Here is a 21,945-nt window from a genome sequence, read left to right on the forward strand (position 1 = left end):
ACCCCCGAGCCATTCATTTGATACCAATTTTCTTTTTTTGCTTCGCTCTCATCTTAACATTCGTGTTGATTTATTTTTTCTCATTCCTCTACTCTTTATTTTATGATAGACAGCCTTGAATAGCAAGTCATCGCTAATCAGATTCGGGAGAATATGGTGTGTCAGACCACGTCTTTTTATCTATTCGTTTGTGGCTGCTGGACCATGTGACACCTGGAAGGACATGCGAGTCGACTCATCCTCGTAGCCCTCGGCCAGCATGGATATATATCTACATGATACGAAAAAACCTGCGCCTCGTCTTACAACACTCCAATGCAAATAAGCCTCCCGACACGGCCTCATCTCGTCCAACCATGATTCCACCCATCGCGTCCCGGATTCTCCGTCTGAATCCTAGCATACTCAATCGGCACACCCTCCCAGATGCCCTTCTTACTCATAGCAATCCTGTACAGCCTGCCCACATCCTTGCCCTCGTTCGCGCCTGCACCGTCGGCCTTGAGCGTCATGCCGTTCCCATCCATCAGCCTCAGCGCCTCGCACGCCTCGCGCATGCTGTTGTACTGCCTCTCGAGCTCGAGCTCGCGCGCGCGCCGCTGCTGCGCCGAGTAGAGTTGCCAGGCGCGGTGGATCGTCCAGTGGCGAAGGAAGCGCTGGCGGCTGAAGCGTAGCGGCCGTGGCGTCAGGGGGTGTTGCAGGAAGTAGCGGATTTGGGCTTTGCGGTCTCAGTCAGGTTTTGGGGTGAGATGGGGGGATCTGGGAGGGGAAGGGAAGGGCACGGGATGGGAGGAGTAGGAGGAGCCGGGGGGTTCACGTACTGACTCGCGGGTCTTTCTTTGGTCCTCCCCGGTTGCGTGCTTGGGTTGCGGGCGTCGATGAGAAGGCTGCTGTTTGCTGCTTCTGCTGCTGTGAACTGGTCCATGTGAGGGATTTGAGCGAGGCGGCTGTTGATCGCACTGTGGCGGGGGTGGGGTTGCGCAGGCAGCGCTGGGAGAAGAGGCTGGTCGACATTGTAGGGAGTGAGACTGCGGTGTGGATTGAGCTCGTCAGGCGTGGGAGGGAGAGGAAGAAGGCGGTTCTTTCGCTCTTGGTGGTTGTGTCTGCGCCTCGAGTCTCGGGGGGAGGTAGGCGAAGTCGACTGGGGATGTAGCAGCCGTAGACAGATGCGGAATCAGAGATTGTGGTGGAATAGATCCGGTGTTGCGGTGATGGATGATGGATGATGATACAGGTGCTCTACTACCAGTGTTTCCGTCGTCGATAATTCACTGTCGATACATGCACCGCAGCAAGATTTGGGACGTTCTGCCAAGACCGACTTTCCGTCAAAGTACAGTACGTACCTGCGACGAGTGTCGGCGTTTGACCTTTTGTCAAAATGTGTCCTGGTCCTCTCGCCGCCTGCCTTAGGCTATTTTCGCACTCCCTAGGTATACAAGGTTCGCTAGCGCAAGTAACAGTGGCGTGTGTGTTTCCTCTTTTCCAGTAGCTGTGACGGAGGCCCTACAGAGGCACACAGGTACTGTACAAGTGCTCCGTACTCGCAGGGTTACTCCCGAGCGCCGCGTGCGTGGGTCCTGGTCCCGGTCCTGGTCCCGGTCCTGGTCCTTGAAATGGCGGGGTGAAACATATTACAATACGAACACTCGAAAGAGACGGCAAAGCTTACTTTGCCTTACAGCGTCTTACTGCAATTGCACCATATAGTACAGTGTCTTTGATCCTTGGACTCTGCCTAGAACTGACTGCGCATCTGACCCTCCACTCCTGCTGACTGCTCTGCTTTGTTTCATCCTTGGCTTATCGTCATCCTTTCTGCCATATCATTGTTCCCTTTGTCGTCGTCATCTCCGCCATCCGCATCTGGGGAGACAGATACAAAGACAATCTAGTCAAACCTCCACCATGAATGTCGACGAGATCAGAGCTGCCTCTGCCAAGCGCAGTCCGCCTGCTGAACAGGTCGGTCTACCAGAAGAATGGCGCAGCAGGACTCGATGGCGCTGACTTTAGCGGCCACACAGGTCGGCAGGTTCCAATATGGCACTGCAGGTGTAAGTAGATCCTCGACTCTCGGAACATGAACAGATCGAGTCACCTCAGTATGACATTTCGCTGACGTAGTGGATCTAGTTCCGAATGAAGGCGTATGTTCACCAGACCCGACTCCCCTTGCCTCGTCTTGCATGTTCAACACCACCTTCGCCAACGACAGGAGCAATCGCGCGCAATGAAGGACTCGGAACAGACAATACTAACATGGTCATGTTTCCTCGAACCACAGAAAACTGCTCGACTCGGTCGTCTTTCGAGTCGGTCTCCTGGCTTCCCTTCGTTCTCGCAAACTCAATGGCCAGACCATTGGTGTCATGATCACTGCCAGCCACAACCCTCCCGAAGACAACGGTGTGAAGCTGGTAGACCCCATGGTAACATGCTCGATATGCATGACTACAAAAGCCTGGACGGCTGATTTCCATTCCGCAGGGTGAGATGCTGGAAGCGTCATGGGAGAAGTATGCCACCATGCTGGCCAACGCCGTAGACGACGACGATCTGGTCAAGGTGTACAACGACATCGCCAAGACGGTCAAGGTCAACCTCGAGGCTCCCGCAAATGTCATCTTTGCTCGCGATACTCGCGCCTCTGGCCCTCGTCTGGTCGAGTGTCTCCTGGATGCGCTCGATGCTACCGCGGCCAAATACACCGACTTCAAATGGCTCACCACCCCTCAGCTCCACTACCTCGTGCGATGTATCAACACCAAGGGCACCCAGGACGAGTATGGCGAGCCTGCCGAGAAGGGCTACTACGAGAAGCTCGCTGCTGCATTCAAGCAGGCCATCGGTCAAGCAAGACCTAGCGGCGGCCTCACTGTTGACTGCGCCAATGGTGTCGGTGCTCCTAAGCTCAAGGAGTTGATCAAGTACCTTCCTACTGCTTCCGAGGGCGGCATTGATATCAGAATCGTCAATGACGAGATCCACAAGCCTGAGAGCCTCAATCACCAGGTATTTCGCCGTCTCATGTCAATTATATTACTGCTACTCCTACTGACGTGTTCTGTAATAGTGCGGTGCAGACTTCGTCAAGACCGGCCAACGGGCCCCGCCTGCATCAAAGGCTACCCCTCTCGACCGCTGCTGCTCTCTGGATGGCGACGCTGATCGTATCGTCTTCTATTTCAACGATCAGAACAACACCTTCCGCCTGCTGGACGGCGATCGCATCGCCACGCTGGCCGCTTCTTTCATCGGGCATCTCGCTCGCCAATCTGGGTTACTCGAGAAGCTCAACATCGGTGTTGTGCAGACCGCCTACGCCAACGGAGCCGCCACCAATTACGTACAAAAGAACCTGGGTCTCCAGCTTGTCTTTACCAACACCGGAGTCAAGCATCTGCACCACGCCGCCACCCGTTTCGACGTCGGTGTCTATTTCGAAGCCAACGGCCATGGTACCGTCGTTTTCTCTCCCTCCGCTCTGAAGACCATCCACACCCACGAGCCTCAATCGCCTGCCCAGGCCGACGCTCTCGGAACTCTGATCGCACTTACCGATCTCATCAACCAGACAGTCGGTGACGCCCTCTCTGATATGCTTCTCGTCGAGGTCATTCTGGCACACAAGGGTTACTCCTGCACTGAGTGGCTCAACAACTACACCGATCTTCCTAACCGTCTCGTCCGAGTGGAAGTCGCCGACCGCAACCAGTTCACCACGGTCGAGGGCACCGCAGAACGCAAGCTGGCGACCCCGGATGGAGCACAGGCTGAAATTGACAAGCTTGTCGCGAAATACAAAGATGGTCGGTCATTCGCTCGCGCCAGTGGCACAGAGGACGCCGTTCGTGTCTACGCCGAAGCTGCTTCGAGAGCCGAGGCCGAAGATCTCGCCCAAGGTGTTGCGCAGATTGTCCGAAAAGCTGGCAGCAAGTAAATCTAATGATGTCTGGGGCGGGGGATCGTGATTTTGTGTTGTGGTTTAGACTCACCGGCGTTACTCAAAAAAGCATAGCGAAAGTTGGTGAAAATAGCATACCCACCTGTTCTTCAGGTTTTATCGGTTCACTGGGCGTTGTTGTTTGCTTATGTGGGAGAGAACAATGCTTGATTGAGTGTGATCATGTCGTGCTCGATGCTCAGCCGCAAAACAGGGACGTTTACCATAAGGAACAATTGAAACGCCTGAACACGAGGGTTTGGCTCTGCATACCATGCTCCTGAACGTTGTGTCTGCCAAGTTCCCTCGTACTTGTACCTGCTAAGCTTCGGCCAAGCTCTTGGACGCGGCGTTGGCTTATATGTTGAACATCAACGTCACGACTTTTTGCTTCTAGGATCCATGTTATCGTGAAAGATGGACCGTCTGACGCGAGACTCGCAACCGCATCTCGCGTTGAAACTTCACTAATTCGAAGGTAGACGGCACATCTCAGACCCCCTTTCTATTCGTCTCATCGGATCTGCGGAGTACCCATGGGGTAACCCCGCGTTGATCAACATCGGGCGGCTCAAGGTCCCCCCCCAGTCCAGTAAATGGTAAAAGATAAAATCACCAACCGTCGAGGAGATATTGAAATGCACGAATCAGGTCTCGCCAGGCCTTGCTCTGCCGTCAGCTCCAAGATCCCGTGTGATATGGCTGTCATTGTCCTGAGACCACCAATCCGTGTCAGACAGGCCAACTCCAATCTCTTCACCATTGTGTCTGGTGATGAAACAACATGTTCGTCCGCACGTGCATGTCAAAATCTCGTAAACGTGCTGCATCGAAGGATACACAATTGAGGCCTGCCCCCAAGTCCAGCTTTCATAGCTGTGGCGCGAGACTCATTAGTCGTGTACTACCGAGGCAAGATAAAGTCAACATGCATTCTCCATAGGTTTGAGATTAGCGGTAGGCCTGGGTACCCATGATAGTCCCACCCCCTCCTTGCCAACCAGATGTGCTGATCCTCCCTATTATTGGCTTTCCTGAATGTAAGGCCGGAATCTTGACAAACGCCACGAGATGCGTCTTATCCTGCACGTTTTGCTGGCTGGCCTTGAGACACGAACAAGCTTTAGAAGAAGCAACTGCCGATCCACTTGGCCTTTCTTCAATATATCTAGCTCGCTGCTACCCTCAACAGGCGACTGTGGATTCCCTTGACCTTGCTCTATACAGCGTCTTGCTTGTTCTCAACTTATACATTATAACTTTGGATCGCGTTTGAAATCTCTTGAATAGAACATGTCACAGTACGGCGATGGCCAAGCGCCCATAAGCGTTGTCCACAACGCATACACTCCCAAGGAAGCCATCGAGATATCCTCCCGCGCTGGCGCATACAAAGCGAGGATGCGTATCGACAAGATCATCATGAGTGCTTTCATGGCAGGAGCCTTGCTTTCCTTTGCTGGCGCTGGCTTCGTCACCATAAACGCCGCACCTTGGTTCCAGACCAACGCACCCGGCGTCATCAAGATGCTTGGGGCTCTCGAGTTCGGTAAGACATGGTCCGACACTTACCACTATATAGCCCAAAGTGATTGACACGAACAAACCTCTGCAGGCGGCGGTCTCGTAGTGATAGTCATGACGGGAGCAGACCTAGCCACAGGCAGCTTCATGTACACGACGCTATCGACCCTACACCGACGGACCTCGATCCTACTAATGCTTCGACACTGGGCGCTGACCTTCCTGGGCAACCTCGCCGGCGCCCTCTTCATCGTGGGCATCATCATCGGCCACGGCGGCGTCCTCTCGGCCGACCTCTACAAAAACGAAGCCCTCACCATCGCGACCGCCAAAGTCGTCACTCCCCAATGGCACCAGGTGTTCCTGCGCGCCATCGGCGCCAACTGGCTCGTGTGTCTCGCGTGTTTCCTCGCCTGCTGCGCCCGCGAGTTCTTCTCCAAGGTCGTCGCCATCTGGTGGCCCGTCTTCGTCTTCGTCCTGCTGGGCCTCGACCACGTCATCGCGAACATGTTCTATATCCCCATGGCTATCTTTCTAGGCCACCCCAAGATCACCGTCGGCTACTATATCTGGAAATCCATGATCCCTGCCGCGCTGGGCAACATCATCGGTGGAGGCCTTTTCGTCGCCGTCGTTTATTGGTATCTGTATCTCGTCGGCGATACGAACCCTGTCACTATCGATGGCGATAACTTTGATCTCAGGTCTACGCCGCTGGTCAGGAGGCAGACGAATGATGATAGTGTTCATCAGCATCATCATCATCATCATCATCATTCGGAGAGTCCTTCGCCGCCTAGTGCTGGCCATGCTAAGACGGCTGAGGCGATGGTGTGAGGAATCCTTTTCGTTTTTCGATTTGTTTTATTGTTCGCTTCTTGGAGGATGGGGGATCAGAGAACCAGGGCTTCGGTGGGTCCAAGTTCCTCGGTCGGGTTGGTCATGCGTTTCTTTTTCTTTTGCGATCTGACGCTCGTGGATCGATCTGGACATACATGCATAGTCAATTGATGATGAGCAATGTGTTTGAAGAACAGATACCGAGTGTGTCTACAGTCAGTGGCGGGATTGATATGTGACCATCCGACGACGACAACGAGGTGTACTCGGCGACGTCCCGAACGACGAAAGTTGGCTTTGTTGATATAGCTTCTTACACAAGTGCACAAAGCGTGATGGTTATCTTTTTTTACTCGAAAACTCACACCGTGTATGATCTGATTCGAATCAAAATACATGAGCGCAACGACAACAGGAAAAAAACAAAACTCCCCCTCCCCGCCCCTCCAACTCCATTGCTCGAACCCCTTATGTACTTGATCCAGTGTGTCTATCAGCTTTCCATCATCATTCAACAACGTTGACGACACTCGTCAAGGCTTCAGCAATTTGTTCTATCAACCTCTCGGCTCTTTCGAGCCCCATCATCTGTTCCCATCCGAACACACCGATACCTAGTGCTCCGTTGGAGACCGTTGCTTCTATGTCTAGCGATGGCTGTGATGATGGTGTTAGTTTCATGTTTGCAGTTTTTTCTCAAGCGGGGAAGGGAAAGGGTGAGACTTACTAGGTAGGCATCCTTGACGATGTTCTTCTGTAGCTCAGTCGGGAGCTTGAAGTCCGCTGCGCTGCTCTCGTGTACTTGGCTTCTCTTCGCTGTCGTTCGTCCGTCTTGTGCTTCTCCGATGGCTACACTCGACGACTCTGGCTTTTGCTGCGCGTCCTCGGCATCGTCGTCTCGCTCCGGTATCTTGATGAAGTTGACAAACGTGTCGACTTTGACTCCGGTCCACTTCTCAATCTCCCATAGGCTTGCTGTGGAATTGGCTACGGTGCCAATCGCTTGGAGATAGCTCTGGATCTGTTTGGCTACATCCACAAGTGACTGCTTGTGCGGTGACCTGACTCGCAATGGCACTAGATTCACGGTCGGCGCTGCAACTGCGGAGAGATCGTCCAGGTGCGAGCGATTCGCCATGTAAATGCCAATCACGACATCTTCATTTGTTTCTGGCGCCGCTTCGTGTCGAGCAATGCCCACATACGCTTGGGCATATGCGGCGAAGAACAGGGCTTGGATATTGATTCCTTGTTTGCGAAGTACTGCCTCGTGACGCTCATTCATGGGTACGACTGAAGGATCGAAGGTTTCTATCCTTCTGCTGGACGAGTCAAGCGATGTTCTCGCTAAAGGCAGAGCAGATGTCCCGCGCAAGTAGTCGGTCCAGAATTCCTCTTGGCTCTTTTTCACCTCATGACCCGAGCTGAGAGTAATGAAGTCCGAGAAGGATGGTTGTGCAACGATAGACGGTGGTTGCGGATTTTGAGACCTGAGTCGTTGTTCAAGCTCTGCCAGCAGAAGCGGCAGGCTGACAGCATCGTACAATGCATGATGAATCTTGAGACCAAGACCAAATCCATCAGGCAGGGACTTGACCCTCAAGTGTGCGTACGGCTGCGTCAGTGTTGTGCTCGTGCTATCGTCGCCAGTGTCTAGATCCATGTATGAATCCTTGACGCTTCTCATGATAGCTTGTATGAAGGGTATTTCTTCGTCTTTTGTGGCATAGAAAACACTTCGCAAAACGGCATGATGCTCCACTAGGCTTGTCCAAGCTGCTCGAATGTCGTTGTGACTGATATCGCCGGCCAAGACATACTCAAACTCTGGGTAGAAAACTTGTCCCATCGTACGCTGCCAAGCACTGAGCATGTAAACTTGACCTGAAGTGGCTGGGAGGAAGCTTTCAACATCCTGTCTGTTTAAGCCAAATCGTTCAGGTATTAGGTTCCGTTTCAAGCAAATGTCTGTCGAGACCTGGTCACTCGACGAAGCAACAGGGAGTGGCTGTGACCCGGAGTTTCGTGCCTGCAGTGTTGCCGCCATGTTTGCTATAGAACCTGCGCGTATTATATCCCCGACACTTATTTTGAGAGATTTCTTGCGTAGCAAGGCAGAAATCTTGATGGCGTTGATGGAGTCGACCCCCAGATTTTGGATAGGCGTTTGTTTGGAGATTTCTTCTGTCGGAGTCTTGCTGACCTGCGCGATAACGCTGCGGATGGTATCCTCTTCGAGTGACCATTGTTCCGGACTGTGTGGTGTAGGCGAGACATCCTGAAGCGGTTGAGAGTCTGCTACTGACCCAAAGCTTGTATCTCTAAATGGTGGCAGAGAGCAGATGCCTATCTCTTGAGCTTTAACCTCAAATGAAGGATTCTCGGGACGGGCCATGATCTCGCTCATAACCAGGTCAAGTTGTTCGAGCATGTTCTCGGTCTCGTCTTCAGAAAAGACAGTACTCTTGCAAGCCGTACGCCAGAATAGTCCCTCTTCTAGCACTTCGGCCTCCACGGCAATGGGATACTCGACGTCCGATGCTCCATTTACAGAGTGGTATAGCGCGGGAGATGAAGTAGCTGATGATTCAGGCCTTCTTTGGAAAGTGAAAAGAGTATTGAACAGTGAATCGACTGTCTGTGAACCATCGGTCGGCATCGTTCTTCTATAGGCCGCTTGAATCTGTCGAAGGGGAGAATGCTGATGCTCGGTCAAGTCTGCAATTGTCCCTTGCATGTACTTCAACATATCTCGTCTAGAGCCGTGCAGTATCGACCTCATGACCACGGTGTTCATCGTAGGATACGTGACTAGCTGAGCCAAGGCAGTGTCGCGTCCTGCTAAGACGACGCCATACATGACGTCCATGTCCCTAACCAGATGAGCAAGAACAAATGCCCAAGCGGTTTGGCACAAGGCCTGAGTCGTGATCCCTTCGTTTTTGCAGAATTTCGTTACATCGGACGAGGCGACCTTGCTGCGCTTTTCTCGCCTAAAGGTTGTTGACGACCCGTGCAGTTCCTCTTTGGAAACTACATTTGTTTTGTTGGCACCGGAGAGCAAGCCTCGCCAAAATGTGGTGGCGCCTTCTTGAGAGGCACTTAGAGTACCTTCCAGAACTTCAAGATAAGATGGTCTAGGTTTGTACCGACCATGATATGCTTCGCCAACATCCTCATGTATTAACGACAGACTATACCCATCATACAACGCGTGCGCAATTGATAGGACGAGATATCTGCCTGACTTGGTAGTTACCCACGTCAGCTGGAATTGCGGTTCAGTCAATGATCTGGACTGAAATTCATGCTGGACAGACTTGAGCAAAGGAGCAAAATCGTCAGTATCGAGATCAACATTGTTGATTATAAGTGTTTGTGGCTTGCTTATAATCTGTGCGAACGTCACATCCAGATCAGGATCATCAATTTCCAAGAATCCGGTACGTAAGATCGGTGAAGAATGGACAACGTCCGTCCAAGCCCTTGCAAGATCCGCAATGTCGATGGACTCAGAGATCTTGAGGACATCATGGTTGAAATAAGCATTGTGCCCCGACTTAATCATCTCAGAGACGAGTGCTTCCTGCATCGGACTCGCCGGCAGAACTCGTTCTATCAACGACGACCCTGATGTACTTCTTCCAGCATATTCGGTCAAAAGCGGTTCCAACTCGGTGATAAAGCCATGCGAAGCCTCTCTCTTTTGAGATGTCGCAGACTTTTTGAAAGAGTCTATTATCTTGGGTATTGTCTGCAACCGCATGAGAGCGCTCACAGCAACCACAAGACCCTTTTTCTTCAAGCGTGACGAAAGTTTGACTGCATCAACGCTGTCCAGACCCAGTTCGAAGATCGAAACATGTTCATCGATATCGGATTCGTCCAACGACGCCAATGAAGCTATCTCAGAACGAAGTACCAGGGCCTGCGGAGACCAAGAGAAATCCTGGGTCGCATTGAGATCCTTGCCTATACTACGACTGATTGATCGATGCTTAGTGACCTGGAAATCATGTTGTAGCGATAGACCGATATTAGCGTGAGGGTCAGAGATAATTGCCGATAATGCTCCTTCGAATTCTTCGAGAAGCTGCGCTGCTCGCGGTCGCGAACATATTGAACCTTTGGCGGCGATAGTCAATGTCAGGACACCCTCTGATGTTTCCTGTGCTTCGAAGGATAGCGGATAATCAGCTTCGAATTGAGTATCATCCTGCAAGATGAACATAGGCTGCTGCGCGCTCCCATGGTCTTGGATTCCACTCTGGAAGACAAACAAAGTATCGAATAAGGGTTCGGATGGGCCTCCTTTGAGCCACTTCGTGATGTCTCGAATTGGAGTATGCTGGAAAGGCAATGCCGAAACATTGAAACTATGACATCTCTGTACGAGATCACTCCATGAGTCATCCTTGCCAACAACAGGATTGAAAGGGATCGTATTGAAGAGGGGCCCCAGAACACTCTCAACGCCATCAAAATCGAGCGAGCGACCTGAGACAACAGCACCAATTCCACCTTGGTAGTATTTTCTCAGAGTGGCTGACCAAGCGGCTTGCACAATGGCTTGTAGTGTAACATTGAGGGACTTCCGAATTTGATCTGCACCAACCAGTAGATCGCTGTTGACGGACTGTAAGATGTCGTGGCTGCCTGCCTGATCGAGCGAAGTCATTGGCTCTTTGTGTAAGTCGTCAAGGTACTCGAGCCAGAAATCCTTAACACCTTCCACTTGACGCAGAGGACCGAAAGGGAGTACTTCGATAAAGGGCCTTCCGAAATTGGCACCGTGATCACGATACAATCCCGTAATGTTGTCGAGCAGTATGTCAATAGAGTTGCCATCGTAGAGGGCGTGGTGTATATGTACCACCAGGACGATGCGATCGTGGGATTGTGCCACAACAACCTCGAATGGAGACAGTAGATGAGGATCATTTCTAGACCGCCATTCTTCTTTTCGCTTTTTCAGTCTATCCTCTAAAGCGCCTTCTGTGACGTCAAGGATCTCGTACCACGTGAGCAGCGTGCTGTTCTTCACCACTTGTACATATCCATCGTCGGTCTCGATAAAAGCCGTTCTCAGGATCTGCGTCTGCTTGACTGCTTGCTGGAAGCTATCTTTGAGCTGCTCCACGTTGACGGACTGCAGCTCATAACGGAGAGCATTGAAGTACAGCAGAGAGTCGGCATTCATCGAACGTGATATTAAGCCCTGTTGTAATGGGGTGCAGGCTGCAATATCCTCAATGTCATCTGGATCACTGCCAAGAATCTGGGAGGCGAAGCCTCTATACCTCTGCCGGCATGCTGATATTGACTGTTTGGCAGCAATGATACCTCTATTGTCGTGTTGTGTATCCGTACTAATTGTCTTTGCCAATCCCGATATTGTAGCATTTTGCATGACCATTGTAACTTGTGCGCGAGGGAAACCTCCAGCTTTCAATCTTCGCACAAACTGAATGGCAGTAATGGAGCTCAATCCAAGGGCGAATACGTTAGAAGATCCGCTCAACTCTGACTCGTTGATCTTGAGTAGAGAAGCCAGTATCCGGGCGATGCTTTGCTCGGTACTGTTCAATGGCTTCTGATCTTGCGACTGTGCGGAGTACTGTTGAACAGTACTGTTGGGTAGCTCGCGATAGAGTTGCCGAAGTTGCTTCTCTTCAACCTTGTTGTTGATCGATAAGGGGATATGCTCGATCGGGATAAAATGAGTTGGAACCATGTAGCCCGGCAGACGCTCTTCGCAAGCGGCCCTGGCTGCTGCAATGATAGATTGGCTTGATTCTACAGACGCCGGAGTAGGCGGGAATTGCTTCCGTTTGGGGGACAAGCCGATGAAACCAACAAGTAGATCCTTGTCTTGCTTGGGATGCTTCGCGACAAGGCAAACCACATCTTGTATATCCGGACAAGTTCGGATAACTGATTCGATCTCATCAATTTCAAGTCTCTGTCCTCGGAGTTTGACTTGACTGTCTTGACGACCTAGAAATTCGATACTGTCATCGTGCAGCAGGCGTACCAGATCTCCAGTCCTGTAGATACGCTCGTTGTATCCATCGAGGTTGGGAAATCGGTCTTCTGTAAGCTCAGGTCGGTTGAGGTATCCTTTACCAACAAGTTTACCGGAGATGCAGAGCTCGCCTATCCCACCACGCATGACGGGGGTTTTAGTACCTGGAGCAAGAACAAAGGTACCGACATTAGGAAACTGCCAGCCAATGTTGGATGGCTTTCCCTCGCATGGTACGCATGGGAACGTCGTCACTCCAATCGTGCACTCCGTAGGGCCATAGAAGTTGAACAAGCAACCAAAGTCACCCCAGGATTCTATCATATCTTGTTTTACTGCCTCACCTCCGGTGATGAACACACCCTGATGTAGGCTAGGTACGAGAGTGGGATCGAGCAGTCTACCCAGTGATGGCGTAAGGTCCAGGTGGCTAATCTGAAGCGTATCGATAAACCCAGCAAGGTCCTCGAGGATTAAGTCTCTTGGGGCACAAACAAGACGAATGCCTACACTCCAGGTCCAGAATTGTTCCAGCACTGCAACGTCAAAGTGATACGACGCGAATTGAAGCCAACGCGAGTCCTTGGTCCATCGACCAGAGAAGATCTCTTGGAATGCAAGCAATCCCTGCACCGCATTATCGTGTGTAAGCTCACAACCTTTAGGAAGGCCGGTCGTGCCTGAGGTATACAAAACATAGCTTATGGAAGAGTGTGTCAACCTGGGCTCTGGTACCGCCTCAACCGGCATGCATTGCAATTCTTCGTTGTCAATAGCATTCACGATCTCGCAAGAGGACGTGCCTTCAAGCTCCTTGACAGTATTTGCAGACGTGAACAGAAGTTTTGCGTTTGAGTCTTCGAGTATGAATTGTTTGCGAGCAACAGGTGCTGTGGGGTCGATGGCGCAAAATGCACAGCCGGCTTTGAGAATTCCGAGAAAGACGAATGAGGCTTCTGGACACTTGTCGAAGGACGCGGCTACGACGCTGTTGGATTGCACACCCCTCTGGACAAGGAACTGAGCAACGCGGTTACTTTCCTCGTCGAGGTCGCGATAGGTCCAGCTCTTGCTGCTCACTTGTCCGTCCACAAGGTTCCGAACAAATTCCATGGCAATGCGATCTGGACAAGCTGATACTGTGGCAGCGACGAACTCGTGCAAGAAGCGAATGTCCGTAGGAAGCACTGGATGCTTGGGTGGGACCACTGACAGACTTAATCCGTCTCTATGAGACTCGCCCAGGATAGACATTAGGAGGGACTCAAATTGGCCTAGCATGATGCGACCTTGTGGGGAAGGTATATGCGCAGTGTTTACCGTGAGCCGGAATCGGAGTTGATCACGAGGGAGGACTTCCATTTCAATCGAGATTGAATAGTCTACAGAAGCACTTGTGTGGGCGATGTCCCATGAGGAGTCTGGTGAATCCTCAATTAGAGGTTTCTGATATGCGAAAAGACTGTCGAATAGAGCTTCACTTGGCCTTCCAGCATATCGTTGTATGTCTGTAAGTGGGGTGAATTGATACTTCCGAATAGCTGTGAGGGAGCTCAATAGCTCTGGCAATAATTCGTCATTGGCCAAGGATGTATCCGCAGTTATCGGGAGAGTTGTGATGCAGGGGAAAGGACACGCCATTGTCTCGGCTGTGTTTCTTCCAGAGAGCACTACTCCGAAGCATATACGTGACTCTCCGCTGTATGCTGCCAGCAGTCGTGCCCACGCAGCTTGTCCAGCAGCCTGCAAAGTCGTAGACATGGTCCGACATCGGTCTTCCATAGCACTCTGAGAGACTCTACAGATAGTCTCGATCTCGGAAATACTACCCTCGGAGACTCGAACCGGGCAGAGATTAGGAAAGCGACTGACTGGTGCATCTTTAAGATGATTTGACCAGAAAGCTGCTTGTTCGAGTTGTTTGTTTGTGCTACTCGTTATGATCGAGGTCAGCGCGCTGTCAATCGACCCGCGCGTAGGAACTGCGTGGCCTTCCAGAGCTAGACGTAGATCATTCTGGATGAATCGCAGCGTTTCTGCGTCAAACAGTGCGTGGTGGGCCGAGAATTGTAAGCATGGCCTGCCATCGTAGCTGAACAAATCCCAACACCAGGGTGGATAGTGTAGATCTTTTCGGACTGACTTTGCCGCAGCACGCTCACGTTCAGCGAAAGACAGTATCGCGCCATTGGTAATCTTGGAACGAAGTTCAGTAGACTGCGGATTCCAGTCCTGATACGTAAGCATTGCAAAGGGATGGAGCGTATCTTCTATGCCCACAAATCCTGTACGAAGCATCTCATGCCTGGCCATGACCTGACCCCATGCCTGTGCTACTTGACTCTTAGTAGCATCGGTGTCCAAGAGATAGAACGTATGGTTGAAATATTGCTGAATTTCTGACTGTAGGTACTGACTGATCATACCAGCTTGAACTGCGGTGCAAGGTCGTATAGTGAATTGCTTGGTGCGAAGCACCTCATTAGATGACTTGATAGAAGCGCGGAAACGTCTGTCGAACGCTTGAAAATCGCATGCTGGAGTAGTTTGGCTTGGACTTGTGCCCTGGCTTTGTACCGCTGAGGCAAGTTGCGAGCAAGACGGATTTTCCAATACATGCCCTGCAGTCAGGTGAAAGCCTCTCTTGCGGAGATGGTTAGACACCCTGATTGCACTGATACTGTCCAGTCCGATTCTGTATATGGTCGTATCTCTCGATATCCGATCTTCAGGCATTCCAGAAACTGCGGCGAAGACTTTTCGAATCTCTAGTTCTGTTGAGGACCAGTCTTCGTGGGAATTTCCGATTGTGCTAGATTCTGTTGATTGACTTTCAAGATTCGCGAGAGATTCCGGATTGGATCTTAGCATTCCTGAAAGCAGGGCTTTGTCGAATCCAATCAGATCCAATGCGTCGCCAGACGGATAGTCAACACAGGAACCGAAGGCGGCCATATAAGCTGAACGGAGGGCGTTGATCGAAGACTCATTATCGATGTAATGTCTGGTGGAAACCAATAATCAGTGGTGTGATAACGTCAGAACGGCTATGGTCTTACCTATCATAATGAAGTGATACGGTAACGGTATCGCCTTGTGGCAAGACTTCCACAATACATGGGAACTGTGATGGGCTTAGTATTGCTTTGCATTGAAGTTTTTGGGGGGTTACTTACACCCATATCCCCAGACTCGCCCTCTAATTGCCAAACAGTGGTATCGCGTGCAGCCTCAGATTGTTGTAGAAGAATTAGTGAATCAAACAGGCGCTGACCTCCGAGTGACATCTTGGCTTGAATTCGACGGAGCGGAGTCATTTGATGAGGGAGTAAGTCTACATTGATCTTCTGTAGGGTCTTGATCAAAGCTAGGTTTGTACGAGATTTAGCAACATTGACGCGAACAGGGACCGTGTTGAAGCATGGCGCAACGAGGGATAGGACGCCTTCTACAGGCGCACTACGACCACTCAGTACGCTACCAAAGCAAAGATCATCTTGATTTTGCGCAGTTGATAGGACCTTGACCCAGGCAGCCTGTACTAGCCCAATCATTGTTACGTTGTGCTTGCGGAGAAAACTCTGCACTATTGACAATTTGCATGGAAGTTGTGTAGTTGTCACGCCGTATCTAGCTTTTGCTTCAGGTCCGTCACGCCTAGGGAAGGGGTGGGGTATGTATTGATCGAGCTGTGCAGCGAAGAAGGCTTCCGCCGCGTCCATATCCAAAGACACGATATGATCTAGGAAGGCCTCGAATCTTGCGGGAGCAGGCAGCGCAACTCCATGGTACGATCGTTCGACTTCGAGAAGGAGATTGGACATTGCATTGCCATCGTATAACGCATGATGCATGTCCAGCAAGAGATACACGGCTGACGAAGATTCATACACTTTCATGGCATATGGTGGTTCGAAGCCTAGCACTAGCTTCATGTCTTGTTCCATATGAGGCTCAAGAAGGGATCTGGGGCTCTCTGTCCAAGTGCCCATCTGTTGCCAAGGCATTTCGATCTCAGAAAGGACGACTTGTAGATATGGATATCTTGCATCATCGCTCTCTGCAAAAGCAGTCCTGAGGATATCATGCCTTTTGACCATTTCTTCCCATGCTTTTCGCAATCGAGAAACATCGCATGATAATTTAAACAGTGTGCGGTTGAAATACGCGGTATTTGACCCCGCAGAGCTCTCGGCGAGCATTGCCTCTTGTAAAGGAGTGCACGGTAGTACAGACACTACAGTCTTGTTATGCGCCCCGAAATTCTCGATGACGTGCGACCCTAGAGAGGTGCCCACTGTGCTCGCCCGTGCAGATGTACTGTGATTTCCCATACTGGTAGCAGGCAATGAAGAGGAACTCTCGATTGCAGTGGCCAATCTAGCTACGCTTGATCTCCTGAGAATTGTCGAAACATCCAGCGATACCCCGAGCAAGGACCTTACTGCCTTGGCGTAACGGATTGCGGAGATTGAATCCAGTCCAAGAGCAAAGAAAGATGTATTGCGACTAACAGTGAGTTGAGGAATCTGCAATGCTTCTGCGAGTGCGACGGTTAGATTACGCTCGGTATCTGTCTGGGGTTCGACGCTACTGTCTTCCTCGGTAGCTAGCGAATAGCCAGTAAGCGCTTCCGGGCTGAGGTTCTCTAGGTCATTTCTTAGACATCTTCGATCAATCTTGCCCTGCGAAGTCATAGGTAAAGCTGTGAGTGGTACCAGTAACGATGGAATCATATACATCGGGAGCTCATCACCCAGCAGCTGAAACAGCTGTATGATGTGACTACTAAGATCTTCCACAGGGTCAAGCAACGCATATTCTTGTGACGCTCGCTCACTCGGAATCCAGAAAACCACGAGACGTTCCAGTTCTTTGGTCTCTCCGATGATCTGAACTGAGCAATCTTGGACGAAGGGCGCGCGAAGAAGGGTGCTGGAGATTTCTCCAAGCTCGATGCGCTGGCCCCTGAGTTTCCGTTGATCATCCACGCGTCCTTCAATCAAGAGAGTGCCATCTGGAAGCATACGCCCAAGATCGCCGCTGCGATACACACGACCATAGGTTGGGTGGTCAACGATTTTGCTGTTCGTCAACTCTTCCATTGCCTGGTATCCGCGAAAGACCTGCTGTCCGCCGAAACAAAGCTCACCAAGAGCACCAGTTGGTAATGGAGAAAAACCTGAATCTTGTGAGAGGACGAAAGCCGAGGAGTTCTCAAAGGGTTGGCCGACGTTGTTGAGCGGGTGACACTCTCGTACTTTCGGATTGACGGAAAGAATATTTGTTGTCTCTGAAGGTCCGTAACCGTTGTACAGACCTTTCCCTGCCCATGCCCTATGCACTTGCGTAGTGACCGCCTCACCAGCTGTGACGAGGAATTCAACCTTGGGCACACTCTGGGGATCGACGAGCGAAGCGACCGTTGGCGTGAGCGAGAGGTGTGTTACCTCAAGCTGATTTATGGCATTTGAGATGTCTCTGAACAACACGTCTTTGGTTGCCGAGCACAGACACATTCCGGTGAACCATGAAAAGAATATCTCGAATACGCTCACATCGAAAGCTTGACTGCATGCCTGCAGAAGCCTCGAATCTTCACCAACAGGATATATCTTCTCCAGCACTGTTAGATTGCTCAATATGTTCTCTTGTGTTACGAGTACTCCCTTAGGCTGTCCCGTGGTTCCACTCGTGAATACCGCATAAGCGATGTTCGATGGGTCAGCGAGTATATCGGGATTGGTCGTTGGAAAAGTGGAGAGGTCGATCGACGCAATTTCATAGGCTTTACAAGAGCCAATGTCGTTGATGATAGGCGAGACCTGACCATCGGTAAGGGCAGTCTTCACCTTAGCGTCCGAGAGAATGCGGCCCAATCTTGCAGAGGGTATCTCTGGCACAAGTGGCAAATAGCCCGCACCGGCTTTGACAATAGCTAGGATACCGATGTAGAGATCGATCGACTTCTCCATGCATATACATACCAGCTCATCGGGCCTTGTGCCAATAGACACCAGAAAGTGAGCCAGCTTATTAGCCTTGGTGTTGAGTTCTTCATAAGTCAATTCTTGCGTCGTGACCTGTGCCTCATCGATATCAGTGGCAAAGCATAGAGCCAGCTTATCAGGGTTATGAATCGCATGTTTCTCAACCGTACTGTTGAGGCCTTGATTATACACGAAGTTCTGCGGCTCTGGATTGGCTAATGAAAGCAGCGATGATGGTAAGGACTGACCGACATCTTGAACCAAAGTGTCAGGGCTTTTGACGCAGAAGGCCACTATGGCTTCAATTTGTCTCAGCATTGTACCCACAGCAGCTGCTGCTAGTAAGTTAGACTGATATGTAGCCTTCGCTCTGACACCTTCCTGCGATGGCTCTAACTCGAGCGTCAGGCCAAACTCTAGATAATCTCGCGTTTCAAGCAGCCGACATGTGTTAGGATTTCGCCCAGGCATGCGAGCCGTTTCCTGCCAGACGAATATACTATCGAAGAGTCCTTCTCCTGGAGGAGCTCCCGATGTTCTTTTGATATCCGATAGCGACACAGTACCATGTTTCATGATGTCGCGATTGTCTCCCTGTAGTTTTCGTAATATGTCGCCGAATGTCCTTGTGTCAGACATGTTAACACGAGTCGGCAAAGTGGACAGGATAGGCCCAAAAATGTGTTCGATATCAGCAATGGGAAGTGTTCGCCCTGAAAAGACTGTGCCGAATGTTACATCAGGAGATCCCATGTACATGCCGAGTAGATAAGTAAAGGCTGCCTGGAAGAACACATGGGTACTGACACCCATTTTATGTGCAGCCTGTCTGGTGATTGACATGTCGATATTCATCTCGTAATGTGCTACGTCCAACGATCCCGCTAGATGTTTATCTCCCGTCAGAGACGGCAAGTGGCTTGGAACAACGCCAGAAAGATAGTTGCTCCAGAATTCGAGGGACTCTTCTTGCGAGTCCCGAGAAAGTGAAAGCTCTAAGTAGAACTCATTGATAGCTTTGAAGCTAGGTCGGTCGCTAATTCTACGTTCGTGAATGCTATCATTGAGATCATCGATCAAAATCTCGATGGACCATTGATCGTAAAGGGCGTGATGCAGTTGAAACAATATCCGCAAAGCACCATTGTCCTGCTTGTACTGGATCATCAATGGGTATAATAGCGTTGCAGGGTCATCGATGGAGAAAGAGAGATTGAATTCCTCCACCGCTTGGATTTGTGATTCGTCGATATGTTGTCGTGTCAATTGCGAGTACGTGCTGAGTGAAGTGCCTGATAGACAAAAGCCAGAGCGTAACAAGGGATGGCTTTCAGCAAGGCGGATAAGATGTGACCTCATTTCTATCATATCCATTCCATACGACAGAGATAATTCGAACGAATTACAATAGGCCCTAGGATCTTGATTTGTTTCTGATAGCATGGCGTCTTGCACTGGCGTACACGGCAGTATTTCCTGTATTTGTGCCCTATCATAATCAACAAGAAGGTTGTCGTAAGTATGCTGCCTGATGCTATCAAGAGCTTGACTCATTGCCTGCGCGAGCTCTCGATTTGTCGCAGGTAGTGAAGAACTTGCATCAAGTAAGCTTTGAAGATCCCGTGCGGTCGAAGATGCTAAAAGATCAAGTGCACTGATTGATGTAATACCTCCCTTTCGAAGTTCTGAGGCAACTTGGATTGCCTTGAGCGAATCAAGCCCCACTGTTCCGAGATTCGTTGAAACACTAACTTCGACATGCAACACACGATGCAATGTTTGTAAGATGTTCATGAGACCTGCTGAGATACTGTCGTGATCTACAACTGATGCCGTGACTCGTGACTTGTAGTTTCCTTCGAGCGTACGTTTGTCAACTTTTCCGGAGGGTAGATAGGGGAAATCGTCCAGGAGAACAACATCGCTAGGTATCATGTACTTCGGCAGCCATTTGCGACACGCAGTTTGTAGGTCATCGGTCGTCACGGAGCTGTCTTCGACTACGCAGAATACAATAAGTTGCCCTGAGATAACACTGGCAACAACTGCATGACACCCTTGCACCTTCGACGCAGCGTGTTCAATCTCTCCCAACTCGATTCGCTGTCCTCGAAGCTTGACTTGTCCACTCGAGATACGGCCGTGACATTCCAAGACGCCATTTGGAAGTAGACGTGCCTTGTCGCCAGTCCTATAAAGACTTCCGAATGTGGGATGGGAGACAAAGACCGAACGTGTTTGCTCATCCCGGTTGAGATATCCAGAAGCCAGCTGATGTCCACCGACCACAAGCTCGCCAATTTCTCCTTGTGGTAGTATTTCAATCGTGTTAGCCAGCTCAGCAGATTCCGCAGGTTTGACCACGAAGCAGGATACGGTGTCAAGTGGCACGCCAATTGTTCCAGCAGGCATGTCGACACCAAAACTCGGCTGCAGCGTGCAATGTATTGCAGCTTCGGTGGGTCCATACATGCCGTAAAGTATGCTAGATTGCAGGCCCGATCCGGCGAACTCCTGAATCACTTGCGGGTTCAACATTTCACCGATAGTCAGCAGCATTTTGAGAGTCGGTACATTATTCCTGCTTCGGACAAGACTCGCTGCAACAGTAGGTGTCAATTCCGCCGCATCAACGTTCAGGGCTGTAATAGTGCCCGGAAGGTCACTCAGTAGTCGGCCGCGCTCGCACGAAATGAGGGTCCGACCCCTCATCCAAGGAAAGAATATCTCAAATACACTGACATCAAAAGTTGGACTAGCGAATTGAAGAAAGCGGTCGAAAGGTGGGATGTGCTTGTCATGGGCTAGAAGAGACTGAGACACAGCCAAATGAGGAAGGCATACAGCTTTCGGCAAGCCTGTACTGCCAGAAGTGTACATGACATACGCAAGAGCGTCCTCTGGCAGAGAAGTCGGCAATGAGATATGTCCATATTCGGATTTCAGATCGTCCTCGTCGACAACGATGACATTCACATCATCCAGCACCGGCAAACTTGAACGCAAGGCAGAAGTAGTTAACAGAGTTCCTGCCTGCGTATCTTTCAAGATGAACTTCAATCGATCCTCCGGGATGTCCAGATTTATGGGACAGAACGCAGCTCCAGTTTTCAGAATGGCCAACAGTGATATATACAGCGAGGGACACTGTGTTATGTATAGCGGAATGATTTGGTACTGATGGCCTACGTTGCTGCCCCAACTTTGCACAATTCGTGATGCCAGCCGCTCAGCTTCGGCGTGAAGTTTCTTGTACGAAAACCAGATCTGTTTCCCATCTGCATTCGTGTACTCAAGTGCAACTCCATCATGTTGCGGACCAGCGATCAGGAAATGTAACAAACTTGGTCCGTCGAGTGGTTTGGGATTTGGATTAAGAATCGAAAGTGAGTCGTCCATATAGACACCGTTATACACGGATTCCGTAGATGGACTGGGCATGTTGCTGCGATCGCAGGAAGATTATCAACAAGTGCATCAACTGTCAGAAAAAAGAAGTCATCGAGCAAGGTATGTACAACTCAAAGTGAAGGCAGGTACACCGCTGTTGACCTGAGCAGCCACAAATACGCGATTTTGCAGCGAAGCACGTTTTCCCGTAGCATCGCAGGAAATACTGA

At 50.6% G+C, this 21,945-nt stretch overlaps 4 protein-coding genes across 4 annotated transcripts; 2 read left to right on the top strand and 2 right to left on the bottom strand.

The window, feature by feature from the left end:
* Nucleotides 1–341: 341 nt before the first annotated feature.
* AAFC00_001459 (mitochondrial 54S ribosomal protein mL40) lies at nt 342–1,014 on the bottom strand (the record flags this gene model as incomplete). The annotated part of the gene is made up of 2 exons (XM_069340651.1): nt 342–718; nt 822–1,014. The coding sequence occupies 2 exons, from the start codon at nt 1,012–1,014 to the stop codon at nt 342–344; spliced, it is 570 nt and encodes a 189-aa protein (XP_069204120.1).
* Nucleotides 1,015–1,908: 894 nt separating this feature from the next.
* Nucleotides 1,909–3,943, top strand: AAFC00_001460 (uncharacterized protein; the record flags this gene model as incomplete). Its single annotated transcript, XM_069340652.1, has 6 exons — nt 1,909–1,965; nt 2,028–2,057; nt 2,137–2,150; nt 2,288–2,432; nt 2,491–3,015; nt 3,077–3,943. The coding sequence occupies 6 exons, from the start codon at nt 1,909–1,911 to the stop codon at nt 3,941–3,943; spliced, it is 1,638 nt and encodes a 545-aa protein (XP_069204121.1).
* Nucleotides 3,944–5,239: 1,296 nt separating this feature from the next.
* Nucleotides 5,240–6,307, top strand: AAFC00_001461 (uncharacterized protein; the record flags this gene model as incomplete). Its single annotated transcript, XM_069340653.1, has 2 exons — nt 5,240–5,495; nt 5,562–6,307. 2 exons carry the CDS (start codon nt 5,240–5,242, stop codon nt 6,305–6,307), a joined length of 1,002 nt encoding a protein of 333 aa, XP_069204122.1.
* A 510-nt stretch (nt 6,308–6,817) lies between these two features.
* Nucleotides 6,818–21,766, bottom strand: AAFC00_001462 (uncharacterized protein; the record flags this gene model as incomplete). Its single annotated transcript, XM_069347924.1, has 4 exons — nt 6,818–6,967; nt 7,038–15,339; nt 15,395–15,459; nt 15,512–21,766. The coding sequence occupies 4 exons, from the start codon at nt 21,764–21,766 to the stop codon at nt 6,818–6,820; spliced, it is 14,772 nt and encodes a 4,923-aa protein (XP_069204123.1).
* Nucleotides 21,767–21,945: the final 179 nt, after the last annotated feature.

This window comes from Neodothiora populina (genome assembly GCF_041146345.1).
Source record: "Neodothiora populina strain CPC 39397 chromosome Unknown canker_contig_12, whole genome shotgun sequence".
NCBI classification, from domain to species: Eukaryota; Fungi; Ascomycota; class Dothideomycetes; order Dothideales; family Dothioraceae; genus Neodothiora; species Neodothiora populina.